A 23,710-nucleotide genomic window follows, 5' to 3' on the forward strand; every position below is an offset into this window, starting at 1 on the left:
AACATAATATACACGTGTATTTAGAAGTAGAAAAGCATATCCGCATACATCATGATGCTCTGTAATTCCAATAATGAAACGAAATAATTTCTTTTAAGGTGGCGCTCAACAGTTTCATATTTTGAATTGAGTTAAATTTTTAAAGAAAAAGAATTTCCCAAGTTTTCTTGACTGGTTATATTGGCGTTTTATAATGACATTGTATGTCCTTGGCATTGTTAAAAGAACTTTTAATTCCATTTATATTTATTTTTAATTGATGGGTGTATTTTGGGTTATATAGTATATAGCCTGGACTTGCTTCTGATGTGCATCTTTCAAAGAACTGCTTGCTCCGCTTGATCATTTTCACTTCCTGGACTTAAGATGTAAATTGTAAAACATGGCCGATAATATTTTAACATGTTATATATGTGGTAATTCATTCATTGCACTTTCAGCAACTAGTACTATCTAGTCTGGCACAGTTCATTTTATCTCTTTTAATAACTTCCAGAGATAGTGTAGTTTAGACGAATTCAGGCTGATTTTTTTAGCACATAGCTGCAGCCATTTTTGGTCAGCTGTGTGCTTAGATCATTTACAATTTCTATACATGTAATATCCAATGACATTGTAGGCACAGTGCATGACAGTAACGTAGAGGTATGCCAACATTCTCTCTTTAGTGCATGTTTCAAATGCAAACAACTTCACCTCACACCTGTCCAACTCTCAAAAATTCATAATATCTGTACAGCATCCCCTATTCTTTGAATACGCTGATCACATACTTGAAGATGATACAACTTTTCCAATAAAAAATATATTACTCATGCGTTAGACTTTATTACAGTTATTACATATATTTGTAATATTAATGTTAAATTTTGTTTTTATTTCAGAAAAGTCTGACAAAGCACACACATAACGAGATGGTTCTAATAACTGGAGAGCTGCTCCCTTTGTACCCACTGACTGCCATATTTTTGGTCATTGAGAGAAATTTGAAAAATAGTATTCTAAAATATATTTTTCAATACAGCATCGTAGTGATAGAAGTGAACTGTAGTAACAGGAATGGAAATGATTTTATCATGAACAATAAACTCATTACTGCCTGTAAAATGACCCATATATTTGGCCCAAACAATACAAATAAAGAGGAGTATCATGTTACAAACAGTGTCATTGTATACATCCATCAGACTGTCTGTCTTATAGGTTGTATATTCTGTTTTATATATTAAATTTGATTCGAGTGTCTCTTAACAGCATCAAAAGATTGCCACCAACGTCAATTTGGCATCTGCGTTAATTAGACAATGGTAAAAGAATAAGAAAGGAAAAAAAATATTCGTGTGAACTTGAGCAAAGGTCAATTTCGTGGATGTCATAAGAGAAAAGAAACAATATCCCAATCAGTTTCAAGATCATCTTATGTAACTAAGGACAGAACGTGAATACATCTAGATATATGAAAATATGTTACGTTAATTCATTTTAAATGAACATAATGCAACTTCTTTGTATATATTCCAACACAATGCTAAATCTTTTGTACAACTAAAATTGAGTGATTATTATTAACTTCATCTGTCTTTACCATTAGCAGTACAAATCGAGACAAAAGCTATCAAAAAGATCAACATTTATTATGTTAGGAATTATTAATTGCACAAATGCGTACTGCAATAGATTTAAAAACTTTAAAATCTGTCTTGTCAATTTGTTGGGGAAAAAAAATAGTGTTATGTTGCTATGGTAATGAAGGAAGAGTCTCTCAACAAGACAGCTCCACCGGAACCCTACTTATAAAGTCCATACCGGTAGATGGTAGATATCCACACACAGTGAACGCATGAATAGTATAGCTCGAGTATAAATCCAATTTAGTGCCGAATAAGAAACTTCTGCAATAATTTTTTTAATAAAATGAAGGCTCTGATGTTAGTTTATCCTGATGTAATTATTCTTGAATTTTGTCCCGTCTTTATGCTGTCGTTTTTATATCTTTTCATTTCTGTCACGTTGTTGACATTGCTCCAGAAAGAAACACTGAAGATTAACGAATACGTATTTTTGACTTTCCAATTTTAGTAAGCTTCCTCTTTTTTCAACATATCAATGGGTTTTTCAGCCTAGTCATTCTTCCTTTTGGAAATTTTGCATTGCTTGTCATCTGGAAAATGGACGTCTTTACATAACGTTTTGACGATTTCAGCTAACATGTACTCAATTGCACTTTTTACAAAAACTTCGGTGAAGCGGAAAAGGATTTGGAAATTTAATTTTGTTGAGAAATCAAGGCTGTATGACTCAGTATCTCACTTCGACATCATCATCCTCACGAATTCTGAAAATAATAATAATAATAATAATAATAATAATAATAATCTGAAGAGGTGAAACATAAGGGTTTCAAAAGAAAAAGAGCAACAATATCCAATTCCCTGGCAACCGCAACTTACAAAACCTCTTTTGCTGGCGACATTTGTCATGGAGAATTGTGATATGATTCACAAGGTTTAAATGAGAGAATGGTGTTTGCCTACAGATATGAAAATTTAAAATACACTTGTTTTCAGTGAGAAAGCTACTGTTTAAAAAACAAATATTTACGATTGTTTATGATGTCTTGTAAAGATGTTTCTGTCATTTCTTAAATTTATTATCAAAAATTTCATTGTCACACTTATATGGTGTAATGTAGGTCACGAAAAAGAAGTAGCCATTAAAGGGTAAAAGGAAGTTACACTGAAATGATTTTGGATGATGGTGTGCTATTACTATTCATGAACTCGGGAATCCGATTTGAATGATTTAAAACTATAAGACGTTTAGTAGACAAAATGTCGTCTGCACTGTATTTTTCTTTCAAGCAACTAATTCTCACAAAACTGGTCAGAGAGACATATTTTTGATCAGGTATTATGGAATATACAACGATACATCCACACTTTAAAGTTTAACATGTGTAGATGTCATGTTCAAAAGTACTGATTTATGTGCATCTGAACAAAATAAGAAAAACTTAAGAAATGATCCATTTTCTTGCCAGTATTTTGGTTTTGATTCAGTACGTAAGAGTCTTGAAGACGCATCCATATGTCTGACAAAGTGGTTATAGAATTTGCAGCGTCAAAGATATAGACCAGTGCGTGTCTGAATGAGCGATTGTACGACAAAAATGTGTGTGTGTGTGTGTGTGTGTGTGTGTGATTTAGATTTTTAACGTAGCTTTAACGATTTTTCAGTAATATCGCTACAATGTCTGCAGTGTGGCAGTCTATAGTGATGTCTAGCACTGGGGCATCATGCCGCAGACATGAAGCATGATGTCCCACCCAGTCACATTATCCTGACACCAGACCGACCAGTCCTTACACTAATCTCTTAATGCTGAGCGCCTAGGGAGGCAGCTGTTAGTACCATTTTTTGAAGTCTTTGATATGACTCGGTAGGGGTTCAAACCAGCGATCTCCCGCATCCGAGGCGGACGCTTTAACCACTAGGCCACCGGAGCGGTCTGTATGACAACGATATGGAAAGTGCATGAATGAATGAGCAATGTTACGACGAAAATCCTCAACTTCTTCACAAATATAGGGCATAGTATTCTACTTCGGATACATTATATAAATACTCAAAAGTTTCACCTACATGTAATGTTTGAAAGATGAAGGAAAAAGTCTCAGATACAAGAATAAATACATACTGAAATGTGTAAAAGTCAATCTGTCAAAAGTAGAACACCATGACCTTTTCATTATGTATTGCTGGATTTATAAAGATAAGTCTACGTGTAAAGTCTGAGAAATGTAGATGTAGACGTGTGAAACAAAAAACAAAAAAAAGAAAAAGGAAAAATGAGAAATAATGAACGAAATTGCTCATCTATTAACCTAAATAGGATATAAAGATGTATCACCTTGTCAAGTTTGATGGGTACTTAAAACGCATCAACTATCTGGGCTGGTGTATGTCCACTCCGATAATCTTCATTGTGTCACAAACTTGGGACATAATAACCTAATTTGTGTATACTCTGTAGAAATCCTAAAGTTCCATTTATATGTCAAGTCGATGGTGATGGATTTGACACGTGTGACATATGTTAGATATTTACCCGAACGAGTACGAACTAAATTTCATGAGCATTCAAAACTCTAGATTCCTGTGAAATATGTTTTGGAAGGGAATAAAAATAATAATAATCATCGTGATTCGCGTTGGTGACATCGTTGTCAGAAAGACCGCCATCGTGATTGCCATCGTCATCATCTACATTAATACCATTTAAGTCGGAAACATTAACATTTTCAACACAGATGAGCATGGTAACATTTAAAGTTACAAAATTAAATTAAATTAAATTAAATTAAATTAAATTAAATTAAATTAAATTAAATTAAATAACCATACCCTCATAATTCACTTGTCCGTCTCCATCTACATCCGCCTCTTTGATCATCTCTTCCACCTCATCGTCAGTCAGTTTCTCCCCCAAGTTGGTCATTACGTGCCTCAGTTCCGCAGAACTTATATAGCCGTTACCATCCTTGTCAAACACTCGGAATGCCTCCCTGATTTCCTCTTCCGTATCAGTTTCCTTGATCTTTCTGGACATCATCGTCAGGAATTCTGGGAAATCTATCGTGCCATTACCTGGGGAATTTTATTGAAAATTTATATAGATGTTGTAATAAAAAATGTTATGGATAGAGTACATACATACATACATACATACATACATGGGAAAAGGGTATGCGTCTTTTTTATCCTTTTTGCTGTCTGTGTCTTGGACTATATGATGTACAGTTATTTGCGAACATTTTGTTGCTGAGCTGCAGATCTTTTGGAAATCTAAAATGAATGTGTTGCAATTGTCGATATTTAAAAAATTATGTAAAAGTACCGACTCAAAATATATTAAAGCTGTCAAGATTGTACCTTGTACACCTATGTAGCGAAGTATTAGCTTTACCAATGGTCCCATATCTGCATAGCCATGTGCGAAGTTGTTTCTTAGATACCTACTCCAGGGATATGGTTTCCGTCCTACTCCATGGTTCATAGTTTCCGTCAACTACTCAATTCTTTCCCGCAGTCAAATGACTAACCCTAGGGCGCTAGCATTTATACGATTCTGATAAATGCTTTGAGAAAAGAAAATGAAAATCGATTAAATGTACACACACTAGTTTAATCAAATCGATGGATACATGTCACCTTTTCGCGTTTGTAATTTTGTTTATTTTTCCTATGTAGTTCCTGTTTCTTGTTGTTACAAAAGACTTACAACTTGATACGATAATTCAACTCCAAAATTAAAGTCTCTTGCAGGAACGTACCATCTGCATCCACTTCACTGATCATGCCATGCAACTCAGCCTCCGTGGGGTTCTGCCCCAGGGATCTCATCACCGTCCCCAGCTCCTTCGTTGTGATGGTTCCATCCCCGTCCTTGTCAAACAGGCTGAACGCCTCCTTGAACTCTACACATAGAAAGAAAGAGGCAAGACTGCACATCAGTGGAGAACAGATTAAGAGAATGCAGGAGTTGAGTGCTTACTGCCAGTTTTACTTCAAATTTTACAAAATCAATCAGATCTTGCATGAAACACATTGTAATTAAAAAAAAAAAGATGGAGTGGATAGTAATTTATTATTGAAGAAGCGCCAAAGAGATTATTGTTTCGATCTGCAGATATTTGTGACTTCGAAATACAGAAAATTATAAATTTCTTGGTATGCTTCCCATGCGTTTATCTAACTATACTGTACAATAAGGTAGTGTACTTCAATAACTAGCGAGAGTACATTCTGATAAATAGAGCTAAGATATCTGTCACACATACCCTGTACTGTCATCCAATAACTACTAAATAACTATTGAAATGTTGTGTGTATCAACCTTGTGTAACCTTGTTACTGTTTATAAAACAGAATGTATATGTTGAATTCGAGAACAGTTTTGGATTTACTCATATATGAGTCAAGTGTACTAACCAGCAATTTGTTCTTCTGTTAGTTGGTCTGCCTGTTAAGAGATGAAAATTTATTAAATTGCAAACAGGATATATACATACCTCTATATCTCTATATTATCTCAGGCTTTTGAACCAAAACTTTTTGATTGGTACATTCAAATGAAAAATCAATAATGGTGTTTGCTGTTTCTGACTTATATAAATTTGATATTTATCTGTTAGCCATCAACACAACCATCAACATGCCCATTTAGGTTAACACTACCATCAACATGCCCATTTAGGTTAACACTACCATCAACATGCCCATTTAGGTTAACACTACCATCAACCTGCCCATTTTGGTCAACACAACCATCAATAAGCCCATTTAGGTTAACACAACCATCAACAAGCACATTTAAGTTAACACAACCATCAACAAGCCCATTTAGGAAAACACAACCATCAACCTGCCCATTTAGGCAAACACAACCATCAACCTGCCCATTTAGGCTGACACAACCAATAAGAAGCCCATTTAGGCTAAAACATCCATCAACAAGCCCATTTAGGTTAACACAACCATCAACAAGCCCATTTAGGCTGACACAACCATCAACCTGCCCATTTAGGCTAACATAACCAATAGGAAGCCCATTTAGGCTAAAAATCTATCACCATGCCCATTTAGGCTAAAACATTCATCAACAAGCCCATTTATGATAACACAACCAATAAGAAACCCATTAGGCTAAAACATCCATCAACCTGCCCATTTAGGCTAACACAATCAATAAGATGCCCATTTAGGCTAAAACATCCATCAACCTACCCATTTAGGCAAACACAACCATCGACAAGCCCATTTAGACTAACATAGCCATCAACAAGACCATTTAGGTTAAAACATCTATCAACCTGTCCATTTTGGCTAACACAACCAATAACAAGCCCATTTAGGCTAACATACTTGAACAAGCACATTTAGGTGAAACACAAGCATAATGCCTCCTGATCTTGACTATTTCCCTACACTACTACAAAAGTAAATCCATACTGTACCATGTATACTTTATCTTTTATATTCATATCCTGTCCATACTCTTACATGTTATTTTGGCAAAAAATAAAGGACAAAGGAACAGGGAAACGATGATTAATATTGTTCTTTTTGAGTTGTTTAAAAAAAAAGTTAACATGGTCACTGCTTTCCAGAAATTAATTCACTGGCCACATGTAGAAACACTACCTACTAAAGTTTACAGTATATGTTGATTCAAGCGAACAATAAAGTTGTCTGAATGTATTATGTTATCCAATGCAATCGCATACGCTGCATATTGCAACCATGGACATCAAGACTGTAAAACGAGATCACTGATCAGCTTGAGAAATAAAAACATTATAATGTCTGGTAAAAAAAAGAAACCAAGTACATGTTTCAAGCGATTAATTACTGGTCATGTAAGCAGTAGAACTAAGTTTCATATTACATTAATAATGAAATGCATATCTGGAACGAAGAAGATAGAAAAAAAATCGGTTCATGGAAAATCTTAAATTTCATATAAATTTAAAAACAGTTGCTAAGACGTGTTAAAATATAACAGCCGCACACATAAGTTGAACTTTTGTCGACCAACTATCTTCCATTCAAAGGATTTTCCAGAACAACTAATCTTAGGTACTTTGTGTTTAGATCCAATGTTCTGCTTGCTTTCTTCAAGGTAACAACATGCTTCAAACATTTGCGGCCTTCTTTCTGTTTAAGATGTTGTATTTGTGTGCTCATCAAACCGGGCCAACGCATAATGCATGAACTTATTTGAGGGGCGACGACAGCAGTGAGTCACGACCAAGGAATGCATACCGATCGAGTCGTGTGTAATAAAACTTGTTTCGTTATTACACAGTGTATACCATCGAGTATAACAGCATTAGACCTAAACTACAGAATTTAGGATTAGTCTCAAAATATAGAGCATAGGATTAATCGTAATCGTAAGAGATATAACTTAGGATTAATCTTTACATATAGAGCTTATGATTAGTTAGATATATGTTGATGTTCTGAACTTCAGTACACGATATGCTGTACACATCGGCCAGTAAAACTGGTGGAAGAAGAATCTGAGAGGAATCACTGACCCACGAAACGCAACTGGCAAGCTTTTTCACGTACCCACATTGGTCAAGTCAGCGACTCGAACCCACGCGCACATAAGTGTGGCAGTGATGGGTAACGGCGAGCGCTTTAGCACACTCAGCCACCAGTAGTACCCTCTTAACATACAGAGCTTAGGATTAATTTAGAAGAAAATATAAAGCAGGACTAGTTTGCATGTATAATTTAGGATAAGTCTTAATCTGATCTGTATATTAACAAGGATTTAGTGTAGCTATATTTTTATTCCGTTTCATACTATTTGATATAGGAATCACTGTCCGTAAGGTTTCCGAACAGTATTTTTGTCTAATTTCCAGTGATAAAGTCCATATTTCGACTTCTTGTACATAGGTATTTTTGTCTGATTTCAAGTGATAAAGTCCATATTTCGACTTTTGTACATAGATATTTTTGTTCGATTTCCAGGGATAAAGTCTATATTTCGACTTTTGTACATAAGTATTTTTGTCTGATTTCCAGTAATAAAGTCCATATTTCGACTTCTTGTGCATAGGTAGACAAATACATCTATATCACGTGACTGTTCATCTTCTTAGCGTTTATGTCTTTCGTTCGGATTCAAAATATACACCCACTGCTATCACCACGGGGTAAATACCAATTTGCACTGGGTTTTTTATTTGGACAGACAATAACAATAAAACAATGGCACGCTAACAGTGACGGCATATAAATCATGTGCTTACATTCGGCCTCGTGTCGTTTATCTCTCAGAGGAGATCAAAATTATTATGAAGGAATTTCTAAGTCAGAAAATTTAACCCGTGCAAACGGAGATTTCAAAAGTTTTACAACTTTAAATTGGGCAATATTTAGCTCTGAAATGTTTAGGTGTTATGTGTACATTTTGTAATTTTGTGTCAAATAAATGCCTGAGAAAGTTAATCTAATTTCCAGAGAGTTCTTAACCTAAACGTTTTGTTTTCGGACACAAGTTGACGTGCGCGCGTACACACACACGCACATGAACCAGTATTTAGGCAAGTTATAAAATGACATGAAAAGAAAAGATGGCTGTATTTTATGTTTTATACCTGACTATATCATTATATAGTAGTGAGGTGAAATGCGCGAATGTGTGCGCGTGTGTGATACGCGCACTGAAACAAATCATTCTCGATTGACCCAAATTAATATGTAGACTATTATCTCATATCGGTTGTCGACAGTGTTGAAAATAAATTTGCGATGTTTACATTTGAGCGAGACCGGCATACGTCTCTGTTTATATGTATGTATCTATCTATTGTATATAAAGATGTTTGATCTCCCTACGTGCTTCTCTGTCAATATATAAGCATCTATCTAGTGCAAGTAAAGGTGATTTACCATCGACATGTAACATCGGGCAAAGGTTGAAGGAATTAGAAAACCTGAATGAACCTCTTACTGGTTCATTGTTAGTGTGCAGTGTAGTGTTAAATGTTGACCCTCGTTGAATTCTGACCCTCCGGGTCTGCTTTTAACGTGGAAAGTTAACCCAGGGTCAGTTCTTAACCGGCTTCGTGACCAAGTTTGCGAGTATGAATTATACCTGCTGGGAACCATTTTTAGAAATGAATATTAATGCAGGCATGGAAAACGTTCTCGAAATCTCCAAATGCAGCAGCTTGATTAGACAAAGTTTTCGAGTTAGATTTTGAGTCAAGTTTTATGACAAAGAGACCCAATCAGCACGGGTCAGTCACCGTGGAAAGTCTACGGACAAGGCACTTTCACTCGGATTTCCTCGGCACTAATAAACTTAATATGTTGCTAAGCCGTAAAACACCAAACGAAACAACATGATTTCTATTCGTCGATCCGAAAGAACCGAATTTGTTTTGTTGGTCGATCTGGATTGGACATACGGACGTACAAATAGGTACATGCAAATTATTACCATGTTGAAGCTATTATACAGCAGGTAGGGTAGTTTTGCATATTATGGTGATTAAATGATAATTGCCGCGTCAAAATGGTGAATCATAACTGCTTGGGAGTGTGAAAAGATAGAAGTAAATGAGCTGATGCACTAAAAGCTCCAGGTCAAAACTAATGGATTTATTCGCTATACGCTCTACTACACTTTACTGTTTAATAATTAGACTCAGCAGGTAGTTCGTATTCGTTAAAATGTATGTATGTATGTATGTATGTATGTATGTATGTATGTATGTATGTATGTATGTGTGTGTGTATGTATGTATGTATGTGTGTGTGCATGTATGTATGCATGTATGTGTCTGTGTGTGTGAGTCTGTATGTATGTATGTATGTATGTATGTATCTGAAGCAGAATCAGTTTCCCACGTTTTGTCATTTTACATTTAGTTTACAGAAATTACATCTCTGTAACTATTTTTTAAAAGCGATTTCACGTTAGAGGATTGTTTACGCCTACCAAATTGGGTAGGGAGCAGGGTTTGAACATCTGCATGGTTTGGAAACATCACATATATAAGTACTATTTCATCACTGATCACTAATTAAATCCATATAAACTGTTAGTTACTTTTGCGATGCTGTTACTTATCTAGTGTGTATTGCACCCGGTCTGATACCGATTTACGAAGGTAGCCTAAGCTTCTGAAAATAAAAAATAAAATTTTTTTAAATACAAAACTGTAGAAATATTTATTTCTAGTGAAGCTATCACCGAGCCAATCAAACGCATCGATTGTTAGATGATCTTGCAAACATGTATAGTTGTTTTTCATATTTTCGCTGGTTCCATAATCTCGCGGTTCTGACTTCTATCTGTTCTAAATAGACACTTGCACCATCTGCCGGTCGTTTATAAGGGTAGTTGTATTAAACGGAAGTATTTGATCATAACAAGTAACAAATTTATTCAATAATGATTCCTTTTCTGGAAATAAATAAGAAAATAATTCAAATAGAAAACGTATCGAAGATCTTTCCAGTTGACCTCTATCCAAATACACGTCTTGTATATATCATGCCGAAAGGTGAATCATGTCTCGCTTTGTTGAATAAGGTCATTGACTTAATGATGTTTGCACTCTTACAGGCATGATCACATGATCGGCCTTGTTTACATATCGCTCACTGCCAAAATCCAATGTAGAGAACAAGGGCAGTTGTACTAAAACCTTGAAGTCTTCCCGGAATGTTGCAATCGTGTATACATGGATATATTTCATGATATCCCAATATATGTAAATAAAATTAAACCGGTAATCATACTTCATTACGAGAAAACCTGTAATGAATAGGTAATAAGTAATTAATTCTAGTATTTAATTAAGACGATGTGAGTGAAAATAGAAAAGTGACGTTTCCAGGAAACAGCACATCTGCCATTAGAAAGTACATTATAAATTTATTTTGTATACACTAGTAACGATCTTCAATATTTAATATTTTAAAAGTTTTAATTTCAAGTATTTTTGCTTCGCATGACAATGTGGTATGTTATTGCTGGCATCCTATTTATGTCATACCCTGTTTGGGCCCATGTACAGCGAATACATCATTTGCTGCGAGAACGAGACCCTCATGTTATATTGTTGTACATGCAGCATGCTCAATCAGACGTTGTTATTGTAAATTTGGCATCATTTACGGTATTTCCTGAATAGTGGAATGGAGACAAATGATCAAGAAACCAGTACGTCAACTTGCATTAGAAGGTAAATTACTGTAATTTATTTGTAATTCTTTTCTTGCTTAGTACCGCGAGAATAAATTCTGGACTTAATGTTATTATGTGCCGCAAAACTTAAAGAGGATAAATCATAAGCAAGCTTACTATCGCTTTGCAGGATCACCACCATAAAATACTGTAAAGCGAGATTCGTTTACGCAGATTTTGATGTACGCTGAGTAACTATGTTCGTTAGGTTTTATTTTGTTTTCTTGCATTGCAGATGTCATCTACATAAGATATCGAAACACGTATTTGCAGATATTGCCCGGTCAATTTGATAAGAATAAATTACCATCACCAGACAGAGATAGTACACATAAAATTAAATCTAAGAAGATATGTTTACAATCGACCAGTAAAAGTTGGATATAAATTAGATATTAACGTTTTATCTAGCAAGGTGGATTTCTTTATCACACTGTTCAGAAATAATAATAATAATAATAATAATAATAATAATAATAATAATAATAATAATAATAATGGAGAGAAAGGAAAAAGGCCACTGATCATTATGCCATTGCATTCAAGGGGTTATATGAACAGACAAAGCCTTTCCGAGGGACAATGCCTGATGAGCTTCGGTCAGATACAGTTTAGTGGCAGAAGAGGTGAGCCGATGACGCTGTCAGAGAAACTGATTAAGTATCACGAACGTTAGTGCAGAAAAATGCCTTCTCAAAGAAAGCAAGCAAAAGAAGCGCATAGAAAGAACATGAGAATGGAGGGATAAGGCAATGCACGGGCAATTTGTAAGGGAACCATATCAGGCAGGTAAGCGCACCTGGAAAAACACCAGGATCGTTAATGGCGGCACGAGACTACGCACCCATGGTCAGAAAGATGAAAGCAAGAGTATAAAAAGTCAAGATATCTCACAACTTAATAGAATGTGCAAAATTAAGAATTAAACAGCCAATTTCATTATCAGTGAGTGCAGCAAGCTGTCCCAGTGTGAGTACAGAACAAGCAGGGGTGCCTGCAGAATTTTTTTTTTTTTTTGGTGGATGAATAAACATGAAGTAGTCAGCTATTAAGATTTACAAATGTAGACCAAAACGTGTTTTGAGGTCAGATCCGTGGGTGGGGGTAACCCCCCCCCCCGTTTTGCCTTTATATGCTGGCGCCCATAAAAACAAGGCTGGACAAATTAGAACTAGCCGTCCACTGGCAATTGTCTACGATGCATTTTATCTTTTTGGCTTAAGTGCACAAACAAGTGGTGCACGACCACGTGTGGATAAAATGTTTGAGAACAGCTAAGTCGGAATCTTGTTGCCAGATCGTCTACACTACAGGCTTACAACGCAGGAAACGGGGGCCCCGAGTGGCCGAATGGTCTAATGCGCTCTCCGTTACGGATCACTGCCACCTCACCTCTGTCTGCGTAGGTTCGAGTCTCGGATTCGGCCAATGTGAATATGTGAGAAAGCTTGCCAGTAGCTTCTTGAAGGTCGGTGGTTCTTTCCGGGGTTTTCCCGGGTTCTTCCTCCACCATTAATACTGGCCGCCATGTATAGCCTATCGTGTGCTGAAAAATGGCGTTAAACCCAACAACAACAACAACAACAACGCAGGAAACGAAACATTGTGCTGGATGACAAAGAGGGGAAAATGACATACGTCACAGACAAATCAGTACCTATGAATTTTTATATCACATGCTAGCAGCTAGAATAAATAACAAAGAACTGTTACCCGGCCAGGGATCTGGCAACACTTTAAGTAATAACTTACAGGTTAGGAGACAACCTCTAGACGCTAGAAACATTACGAAAGCCAGACATACTACGCATCAATGAATGAAAAGATCTAAGTCATGGTTGAATCTACACGTACAGTTAGTTAATATCCATATCTCCAAACTGACTATCCTTTTTGATTGTCAACGGTGAATCTCGCCATCGTTTCCGGAGGCTCATCATCACTTAATTTGTGATGAATAACGATTACATAAGATAATTAATACAGTGATAACAGCAAATATTAAAATAAACGTGAAACTCTGCTAAGTGTAAAGAAGACACCAGTGCTTGTAGGCACCAATAGTACATGAAAAGCTGAGAGAGTCTTAATTATTTATTAGAATGAAGATAACACTAATATATTTGCGCCATAAATATGATATATTCTATGCAGACAATAGCAATAAACGATTCAACTCTTCCTTTTATTAGCAAATTATTTACCACATATGTGGCGTTAATTTGTATTCCCTTCATTCAGAGCACGAAACATAAATAAGACCAAGCTGGCATCAGTCAGCTCACCGGACATGCGCATAAAAGCCAAAATGCAAGGGCAGTCGGGCAAGAAACCTGGAACAGTACAATAATTTCTGCTGAAATCTTTTCCTGTGTCTTCGGTTGCATATGTTATGAAAACGATTGATGCGAGTTTTCTTTAGCTTTTGCTATATTAATCCATATATGATGGCACTCCTGCAGTAATTGTCTTAATCCATGTCTTAATCCATATATAATTGCATGTCAGGATTATTTATCTTAATCCGTTTGTGATAGCATATCAGCATTATTTGTGTTAATCCATATATATATATATATATATATATAATTGCATATCAGCGTTATTGGTCTTAATCAACATATGATGGCACATAAGCATTATTTGTCTTATTCGGTATATAATGATGAATCAGCATTATTTGACTTAATCCATATATGATGGCAAATCAGCATTATTTGTTCAAAACTGCAGGGTTCTGTTCCACGACGATTTGCGTAAGTTTGTCAAATTCAGTTCAGTGTGCTTTTGTTGGTGCGAATAAGGTGCACCAATGTTTTCCATTTCTTACTAATGGTATTCATATTAGTAGATGCGATATGACAATCAAGTAAAATGTAAGTTACTTGCTTAAAATAAATGATAAAAAGAAGATTAACTGTTTAGTTCAAAACCTGATTTGTCTTACAGTGATATAATATTTAATGTGTACCTAGAAAATCCTTGCAATACGTGTATGACGGCACGAAAACACTTCCGTACTAAACGAAACACACCATACTATTGTAAACACATGTTACTGTTTGATGAAACACGCCATACTATTTTAAACACACCATACTGTTTTATACACACCATACTGTTTGAAACACTCCAAACTGTTTGAAACACACCATACTGTTTGAAACACGACATACTATTTGCAGCAAGACATCCTGTTTGAAACACACCATACTATTTGAAACACGTCATACTATTTGAAACACACCATACTATTTGAAACACGTCATACTATTTGAAACACACCATACTATTTGAAACACGTCATACTATTTGAAACACACCATACTATTTGAAACACGTCATACTATTTGAAACACGTCATACTATTTGAAACACGTCATATTAACTGAAATTCTACTACTTCATTCAATAGAGCTGACAAAATGTTTCATCTATGGTATAGCAGAATCACACCACAAAATAAGTTTTCATTTATTTGAACTACCTTAATGTTATATATTATTCTTTATTTCCTCTTTTACAGAAATGTTCACAGCATACATAGCAATTTCAGAAGGATGCAGATACAAATGGTCATCTATTATAAAACATACAAATGTTCTTCCCACTAGAATCTTTTCCAGTGCGTCTGGGCATATTCTATTCAGCTATATTGATCGTGGATTGTCATCACTTGTACAAAAGTCTTCATGCAAGGGTGCTTTCCACTCGCTTTAGTCAATTTTTGCCTGGTCATGTAAAGTTTTGTCTATTTTAAGTAAAAAGGGAATGTTATGTGTTTAGGCTCTGATAAACAGCAACAAAGACAAAGCGAAAACAACAAGCTTTGAAAAATTTAACAAATAATTTATTTCCCTGGAAAAACAATGTACAAATGAAAAAATAGGAACTTACGGTTTTAAGAATCAAATCCAAAAATAATCCAAGAATAATCTATGAATTAAATTTTAGAAGTCCTAGTAATGAAATGCTCTAATGTATTCAAGTTCGAGTCCCGATACAAAAATCCGAAATGGAAGACGATGACGTATACTTTTGTCTTTATAATACGAATGTATCTACAGTTCTTTGTTGTTTTACAGACAATAATATTCCGGTGTTTGAATTTCCGAATAAAATTTCAAGAAATGTCTTTGTGAAAGAATTCTGTATGAGCAGTCAAATATTTCCAGGAAAAAGAATTAATAATTCCAAAAAATAAAATTTCAACTCAAATGTTCACAACGAAATATCTTTCAGTATCCAAGGTACTGAGATTATTTCTCTAAAGACAAATGATTTACACTAACTTGAGACGCAAAACAGATTCCCGAACGAGGGTCAACTCTCCGGTAAAAACCAGAATTTCTAGAACATCATATAAGCTATTTACGTCTAAATTCACGTAGTCCAAGTCATCCTAAATTCCACCCTTTTCAATCCCACAATAAAAAAATAAAAAAATAAGTTGTTTGCTTGATTCTCAATCAAGGCCAGGAACTAGGTCAGCTTTTAAAAACAAAGTTCGGTGTTTACGACAAAACAATCAGGTAAAACTAATTTCTGGAAAGTATCAAATTCCAGTAAACAAATTACATTACCTAACGTGTAATGAAATAAAAAATAAAAGATTTTAAATCTTACAAACAATTAAATTAAATCAAATATAAATTAAATCAATATGCATAACAGGATTTTCTTTCTTTTTATTTGGCAACATTGATCATATGTGAAGGCGAACTTTCGTTGTTACTCTTGTGGGTTTAACGCCCTTTTTGGGCACATGATTGGCTATACATAGCGGTCAGTATATCTGATGGACGATGAACCCAGAAAAATCCCGTGAAGAATCACCGACCCAAAGGAAGCCGTGGGCAAGGTTTCTCACATTCCCATTCTGGCCTAGCCTTAGACTCATTCCAACGTGGGCAGGGGTGAGATGTCGGTGATCTGTAAAGGCGAGCGCCTTAGACCACACTATCACCAGAGACCCCTATGAAAGCGAATCGACAACTTTTTTTTATAAACTTTAAATGTCTTTTTGCTGTCATACTTTCTGTTCTGTCAGTTATGACCAAATATTATTCTGCGGTTTGTGAGAAGAAATCCTTAAAAATGTTTGCAATTTTTTATTATATATTTGATTGTGGATTGACATCAGCTGTGCAAGTTTGAAAGACTTCATGCCAGAATGTTATGTGCCAAATTCGGTCAAGATTGGTTTTGTGTTATTTGAGAAGAAATCGACACGTTTGACGAATATCTAAAAATGTAAAGTCGTCCAGATAATCCTTTTTAACCTGATTTCTTAAGCTCCGTATCCTCGTTACAGATTGTATTAACAACACTGAAACGGTGTTTAAAATAGAACGGTAAGTAGGCAACGAAAACCAAATATATCGAACTAACTAGCATAAATCTCATACACTTTTGAAAGTAAATTCATCTACATTAATAATGTCATTGAAATTATACGTACATTTTTATTGCTCCCCTCCGAAACAAAAAAAGTTAATGTTTTTCAAGCGATTCCAAGGAGAAATTTTATAGCGTATCTGTGTGTGAATAGAGATCGAGGCAGTTATTATGAAAGAAAATATTTGCCTATGTGTGTACGTGTGTGCTTTTGTATCTGTGTGTAAGAGTTCCAAAAATTAAAAAAGCAGTGTGCATAAACATTAATCGAAAAAATAGCAGAACAATATACATTTCTCCCAAATACTGTTTTGTCGGTCTCCTTCAGCAAAATATAAAAAGCAAGGCCAGGCCGAAGGAATAACATAAATCGCGATTACATGATAAACAAATAAACATAATCTTACTTAATATGCACTTTCTACAAGTGTTTAGTAATTTACCTTAAAAGCTTGACCTTCTTTAACATGCAAAGACTTGAGAGGAGCTTCATGCCTACCCTAATCTGTGCACGTATCGAGTACTATTTTTACTGGCGTGCCCTTTGGACATTTCGGATCACTGACCAAACACCAATTTGCTGAGGGGTTGACTTCACACATGACCACGGGCTATTTGTGCACGCAAATATCTATGTTTTATGGAATTTAGTATCTAGATGACATTTCGATGTTTGAAGTGAGTTTCGGTTTTATGAAAGTATTATACGGTTTATAAAGTTTGTGTTGGTTTTCAGAGCAAGGAATTGATATTTACAGAGGAAAAGATAAAGAAAAAATTCGCCCAAAATAAAATTTAGATATTAAGGCATTTTGTTTCATATAGGTTTCGATTTTGAAGGGTGTCTCTGCATCCTTGAAGTATTCTTCGCATCACAAACGAATGTACATATATTCAGTAAGCAAAAGCGCTATCAATAACCTTGATAAATTAATTCCTTCATACCAGCAAGAAGGTCCACCCACCCACCCCCCTCTGAGAAAGATTGAAATTCATCAAAATTTGTGCAAACGTCTCGAAAAAATGGCGAATCAACAGTTCTTAGGAGGTGATATCTAAACGTAATCAATAAGGTAAAGATCGTCTGTTGAGTGTCAGAGTAAAGAGAAAACAAAATAACTGTTACAAACAACATCTCTCTCTCTCTCTCTCTCTCTCTCTCTCTCTCTCTCTCTCTCTTTAAAGTTCTCAAATTTTCGAGCACAGATGCAAACATAGCTGTATACCGTATAACCTTTAGTTTAGAACATAACTGTAATAATAATAATCAACCTGAACGTGTCGTGCAACTATACAAATATATATTCCCTGAGAATTTCATCTTTAAATTTCATTAAAAATATATCTATTATAAATAGATAACTGATTTAAAGTAAACTAACGCAAACCTTTATAATACATATTTAGGTTGTTTGGGGCTTACCGATGGCAAGTCTTTATAATACATGTTTAAGGCTTACCTACAGCAAACTTTTCAAATGATATGTCATCGATTATAACAACGCCAATCAGTCACCACAAACGACTTCCATCACAGCAATGACAAAAAGATTTAGGTCCGACTTAGAAAAATTAAACTGCATAAAATATAAAGCAACTAAAGTATAGGGCAGTGAAAGAGAAACTATTTACAAAATACTACCTTGAGTATTTAAACGAATCTGTATCTACTCTGCGTAACGTGTGTTTTCTATGTTGAGTACGTTGCTAGCTTCCCTGTGTAATGTGTGCTAGCTGGACAGTGTACGTTACTCACGACGCTGTTTAATGTGTGCTTGACATACTGTGTACGTTGCCCGCTACGGCGTGTAACGTGTGATTGCTATACTGTGTACGTTGCCCGTTGCCTTGTGTAACGTGTGCATGCCACCTTGCAATCAGAAGTACGCTTGTGTAAGACTTATTTTGGGGCGTTTTACGGCATTTCAGTATCTACATGGTCACTTAACTGAAAATATTAATTAATTTTGTGATACCACCCATCATAGGGTGGACAAAACCCTATGTACACTCGCTTGCTATGATCTTTCTCCGGCGTACATGATCCGATGGCGTCAATTCAAAGCCTGGAGAAATTTCAAGCAGATAAGGGACAGGTTAAGGCTCGGGGTGGTGTTGAGGCATTCCGGATTTGAGGTCCCGGTACACTTACAATATAGATATACTAGGACACCCTAAAAACCGTCTGTAAATTATAATTTATATGTGTATAATTATTACAGCTATATAAGCTAATGTTATGCAATTTAGACTTACATGTGGTTTGTTTAAACCTTTTTCATCCACGAAAACGAGGGCCCCCCATGGCCCGGGTGGTGGTGGGGGGCAGGGACATGCGCCCCCACTTTAATCCTGCACTAACTGGTATTGAGATGTTGCAATTTGCTGACACTACCGGGATTAAACATATCCTTGTACACGATTTGCCCTATTATATTATATTTGTCGAATTATAACCAGAGCGTTATAGTTCATCATAAACACGAAATTGATATAAATATGACATTACTGTACTACAGTGAGTAAAAATATATATGGCAGGACACAAACGACATAATTTAAAAAAAGAAACACAGTAACCCTTGGCCATAAGACAGTTGTATCAAAACTTACCATCGTGAGCAGGTGTTATGGAAGTGAAAACGTCTAGTTCAGGTATGTATGACTCCTGTGACGAACACACCTTACATCCTACTGCAGTTGTCGCAATGCGGGACTTGGATATATAATAGAATGTAAGAACTTGTGAAAGATCTATGAAGCAGAACGTGTGGAACGATATATCAGTTGGTATGCTCCGCTGCATCCGCCTTGCGCTTCAGATAAGTTATTTTGGGTATTGTTTATTATTAGCTAGCTTTGTTTGTAATAAAAATAAATGCAGTTTTAACAAACGGCAGTAAATACATGTGTATTGTTGTTTTTAAATACCACATATGACCTTAGCATTAGCATAGAGGAAAAGCGTTAAGTCATAGAGAGTACAAACTGGTCATTACAAATCTGTTTTAGCGCTGACTGGCCAGCTTTGGATATTAAATGCTTTGACGCTGACTGGTCAACAGGGGATATTAAATGCTTGACGCTGACGTGGTCAACAAGGGATATTAAATGTTTTGACGCTGACTGGTCAGCTATGGATATAAATCGCTTTGACGCTGACTGGTCAACAAGGGATATTAAACGCTTTGACGCTGACTGACCAGCTATGGATATTACACGCTTTGACGCCGATTGGTCATCAAGGGATACTAAACGATTTGACGTTGAGTGGTTAGCTACGGATATTAAACTATTTGATGCTGACTGGGCAACAAGGGATATTTAACACGTTGAATGGCCAGCTAGGGATATTAAAATTTATTAGTGTTTGAGCGCTGCACTTTGACGCGCATATTCAGAAGTTTGTCGGTACTTTTGTGTTTATTTAGTTTTGTTTCTAACTAGCAAATTGCCGGCCTCACTGCAAGGTAACCACGTATTCCCAATGCTGATGTCAAAACAAATCTCAATTACATCTATCGTTACATTATTGTGAATGTTAGGTGTATATAAAATTAAAAAACGATATGTGCACAAAAAACCCTTGTAAAATGACCTAATAAAATGATGTCGATAACAAAATATAAAATAAAAAAATTCAGTTGAGAAGTTGAAACAATTGATAGTGATCTCTCTCTCTCTCTCTCTCTCTCTCTCTCTCTCTCGTTTAAATCGGTAGATACCAGACAGAGTCAGGACCCTCAAACTTTAACTGCCGGTAATTAATATTTCTGAAGAGATTGCTGTGTTTCATATAACAGAAACTAAGTGAGCACAATGCCTCGGGCGGCAGACTGGTCTAAGGCGCTCGACTTTACAGACCACTGACATCTCACTTCTGCCCGCTCGGCCAACGTGAGTATGCGATAAAGCTAGCCCGTAGCTTCCCGAGGGTCTCTTTGTGAACATTTGCTGTTAATTAGATGATAGTCAAGGCAATGTGGTCCTCTCATCAAATATCAAGGTTCAAATTTCATTCATACTGAATTGCCTTTGAACCCATATCTGATGTTTGGAAGTATTCCAGTAAGGGGACATACGATCTCATATAACACAAAACTGGTTTGCTAAGAGAATCTATGTTGGGGTTTGTACCGAGACAAGGAAATCCCAGTCAAGGGGTTACATCAGTTGTATCACCACAAGGCTCATACGAAGGGAGAGACAAAAAAATGTAACCCCGCGAATGGTATTTCCCTGTCTTGGTACAAATACCAACACTATTTATTTTTCTCATACTATTTTTTCGCATTTAAATTTAAATAAACCTGCACTTTTGTAATATAGTTAGCAGATTAAAAATACAATAATCATCAGGCACTATTATTGCCTCTGACTCTGTATAAAGGTCATCAAGTTTTGTACTCTTGTGAAAATTTGAATAATTATCCAAGTAGAATCTAGCTATATACACTGCTCTCAGAAAAGAAACAAGAAGTCAAGAATAAAGTTTTAATTATTTCGTGTTGCAAGTATTACATCACCAGCATCTTGAACCACTTGTTTTTAATTTTTGTAAACGCACATTAATACAGATGGGTTAATGAGGATAATGGACTGCCCAGTCGACTCTCAGTACACAAGTTCTACGCATGACAAAATAGAAACATACAATCATTTGATATTATTACTGTACTATCAAATTTAATTGGTGGGCGCTACATGAAAATAACAATAAGTAATTAATATCTTTGATACTGGTAACTTTTAACTTTCATTAGTTCCAATTTGGAAAAAAGTTATATGGTAGGCAAGTTATGCAACGGTAGGATAAAGCACACAGCCAGTCTAACGAAGTAATGACTGAAGAGATTTATAATTTATGATATTCTTGGAAATTTATATTTTCCGTCCTGGACTATGGCAATTGTTGCTGTTACTGGTACAATGATAGGCTACTTGGAAATCTTCTTGTGGAATAGAGTGTGGACTGATGAATGAACCACTCTGATTGACAAAGTGCAAGAAGTTTAATTTCCTTACAATATTTGATTCAATTGGGGCTTCTTGGAGGCATTTGACAAAGTTTGAAGATTGTAGGTCTGGCATAGCACATTTCTGGTTGTTGCTGGCTTTGTCGATGCTCTTGATAGAGTTTGGACTTTTAAACCAGTAATGTCTATTGCATACCTGTTTAGAACATTGTTTTCTGTTATAATTCGTTCCATGCAGCATTGTGAATTTTATCTTAAATGTAGCTCAGTAAATTTTCAGGTCAGCGTCATCAAATCTAGCTAAAATTACCTAATTTAATCACACGAAGTATTTAAAACTACTTTTGGCCACATTTAATGACATTGATTTAAATATTTACCATGTTACAGATAGGATAAAATTCGTCATGTAGTTTCTAGCATAATACCAAATAGATTAACTATGTCTACCTGTGTCTGTCTCACTCAAAATGTTTTGTATGGTGTGTTATCAAAGTCGAATAGACCTTAAGTTGCTTTTTGAGTTAATTTCGTTTTGTTATATATTTGTTGTTGTTTCGATTTTATATCAACTCCTTAAAGGTAGTTCCTAGCGCGTGGATACCATGACTGAGACGACCGGACGCAGACAACCAGACTGATACAAGAAAATTAAAGGTAGCAGAATAGCTAGATTTCTCTTTCGCATGGGTAAGAATCCTGTGTATGTGCTGTTTTGGAAGTGTTCCACTTCGGGATCATACGATCTCACACAATCTAGTTTCAGTCCTTTTAATAAAACGTTTCATTAATAACTAATCGATAAACGATATATTATAAACAAAATCCACACGTTATGCCAGCAATTAATATAAACCTAACAATGATGAGATTATCTAAGGTCATTGCATCCATATAGTGCAGTCAATGCCCAGGTTACGCAAATACGTACATAACTCTTCACACAACTAAAATACGTACATAACTCTTCACACAACTGAAATACGTACATAACTCTTCACACAACTAAAATACGTACATAACTCTTCACACAACTAAAATACGTACATAACTCTTCACACAACTAAAATACGTACATAACTCTTCACACAACTAAAATACGTACATAACTCTTCACACAACTAAAATACGTATATAACTCTTCACACAACTGAAATACGTACATAACTCTTCACACAACTGAAATACGTACATAACTCTTCACACAACTGAAATACGTACATAACTCTTCACACAACTAAAATACGTACATAACTCTTCACACAACTAAAATACCTACATAACTCTTCACACAACTAAAATACGTACATAACTCTTCACACAACTAAAATACGTACATAACTCTTCACACAACTAAAATACGTATATAACTCTTCACACAACTAAAATACGTACATAACTCTTCACACAACTAAAATACGTATATAACTCTTCACACAACTAAAATACGTACATAACTCTTCACACAACTAAAATACGTACATAACTCTTCACACAACTAAAATACGTATATAACTCTTCACACAACTAAAATACGTACATAACTCTTCACACAACT

At 35.5% G+C, this 23,710-nt stretch overlaps 1 protein-coding gene across 1 annotated transcript; it reads right to left on the reverse strand.

Moving 5' to 3' along the window:
- Nucleotides 1-1,618: 1,618 nt before the first annotated feature.
- Nucleotides 1,619-19,926, reverse strand: LOC149794605 (calmodulin-like). Its single transcript, XM_089968891.1, has 5 exons — nt 19,790-19,926; nt 5,992-6,022; nt 5,334-5,477; nt 4,405-4,647; nt 1,619-2,335 (listed from the first exon to the last, which is right to left on the reverse strand). The coding sequence occupies exons 1-5, from the start codon at nt 19,790-19,792 to the stop codon at nt 2,307-2,309; spliced, it is 450 nt and encodes a 149-aa protein (XP_089825017.1). The 5' UTR covers nt 19,793-19,926; the 3' UTR covers nt 1,619-2,306.
- Nucleotides 19,927-23,710: the final 3,784 nt, after the last annotated feature.

This window comes from Sinohyriopsis cumingii, chromosome 8 (genome assembly GCF_028554795.1).
Source record: "Sinohyriopsis cumingii isolate HCF-2022 chromosome 8, ASM2855479v2, whole genome shotgun sequence".
NCBI classification, from domain to species: domain Eukaryota; kingdom Metazoa; phylum Mollusca; class Bivalvia; order Unionida; family Unionidae; genus Sinohyriopsis; species Sinohyriopsis cumingii.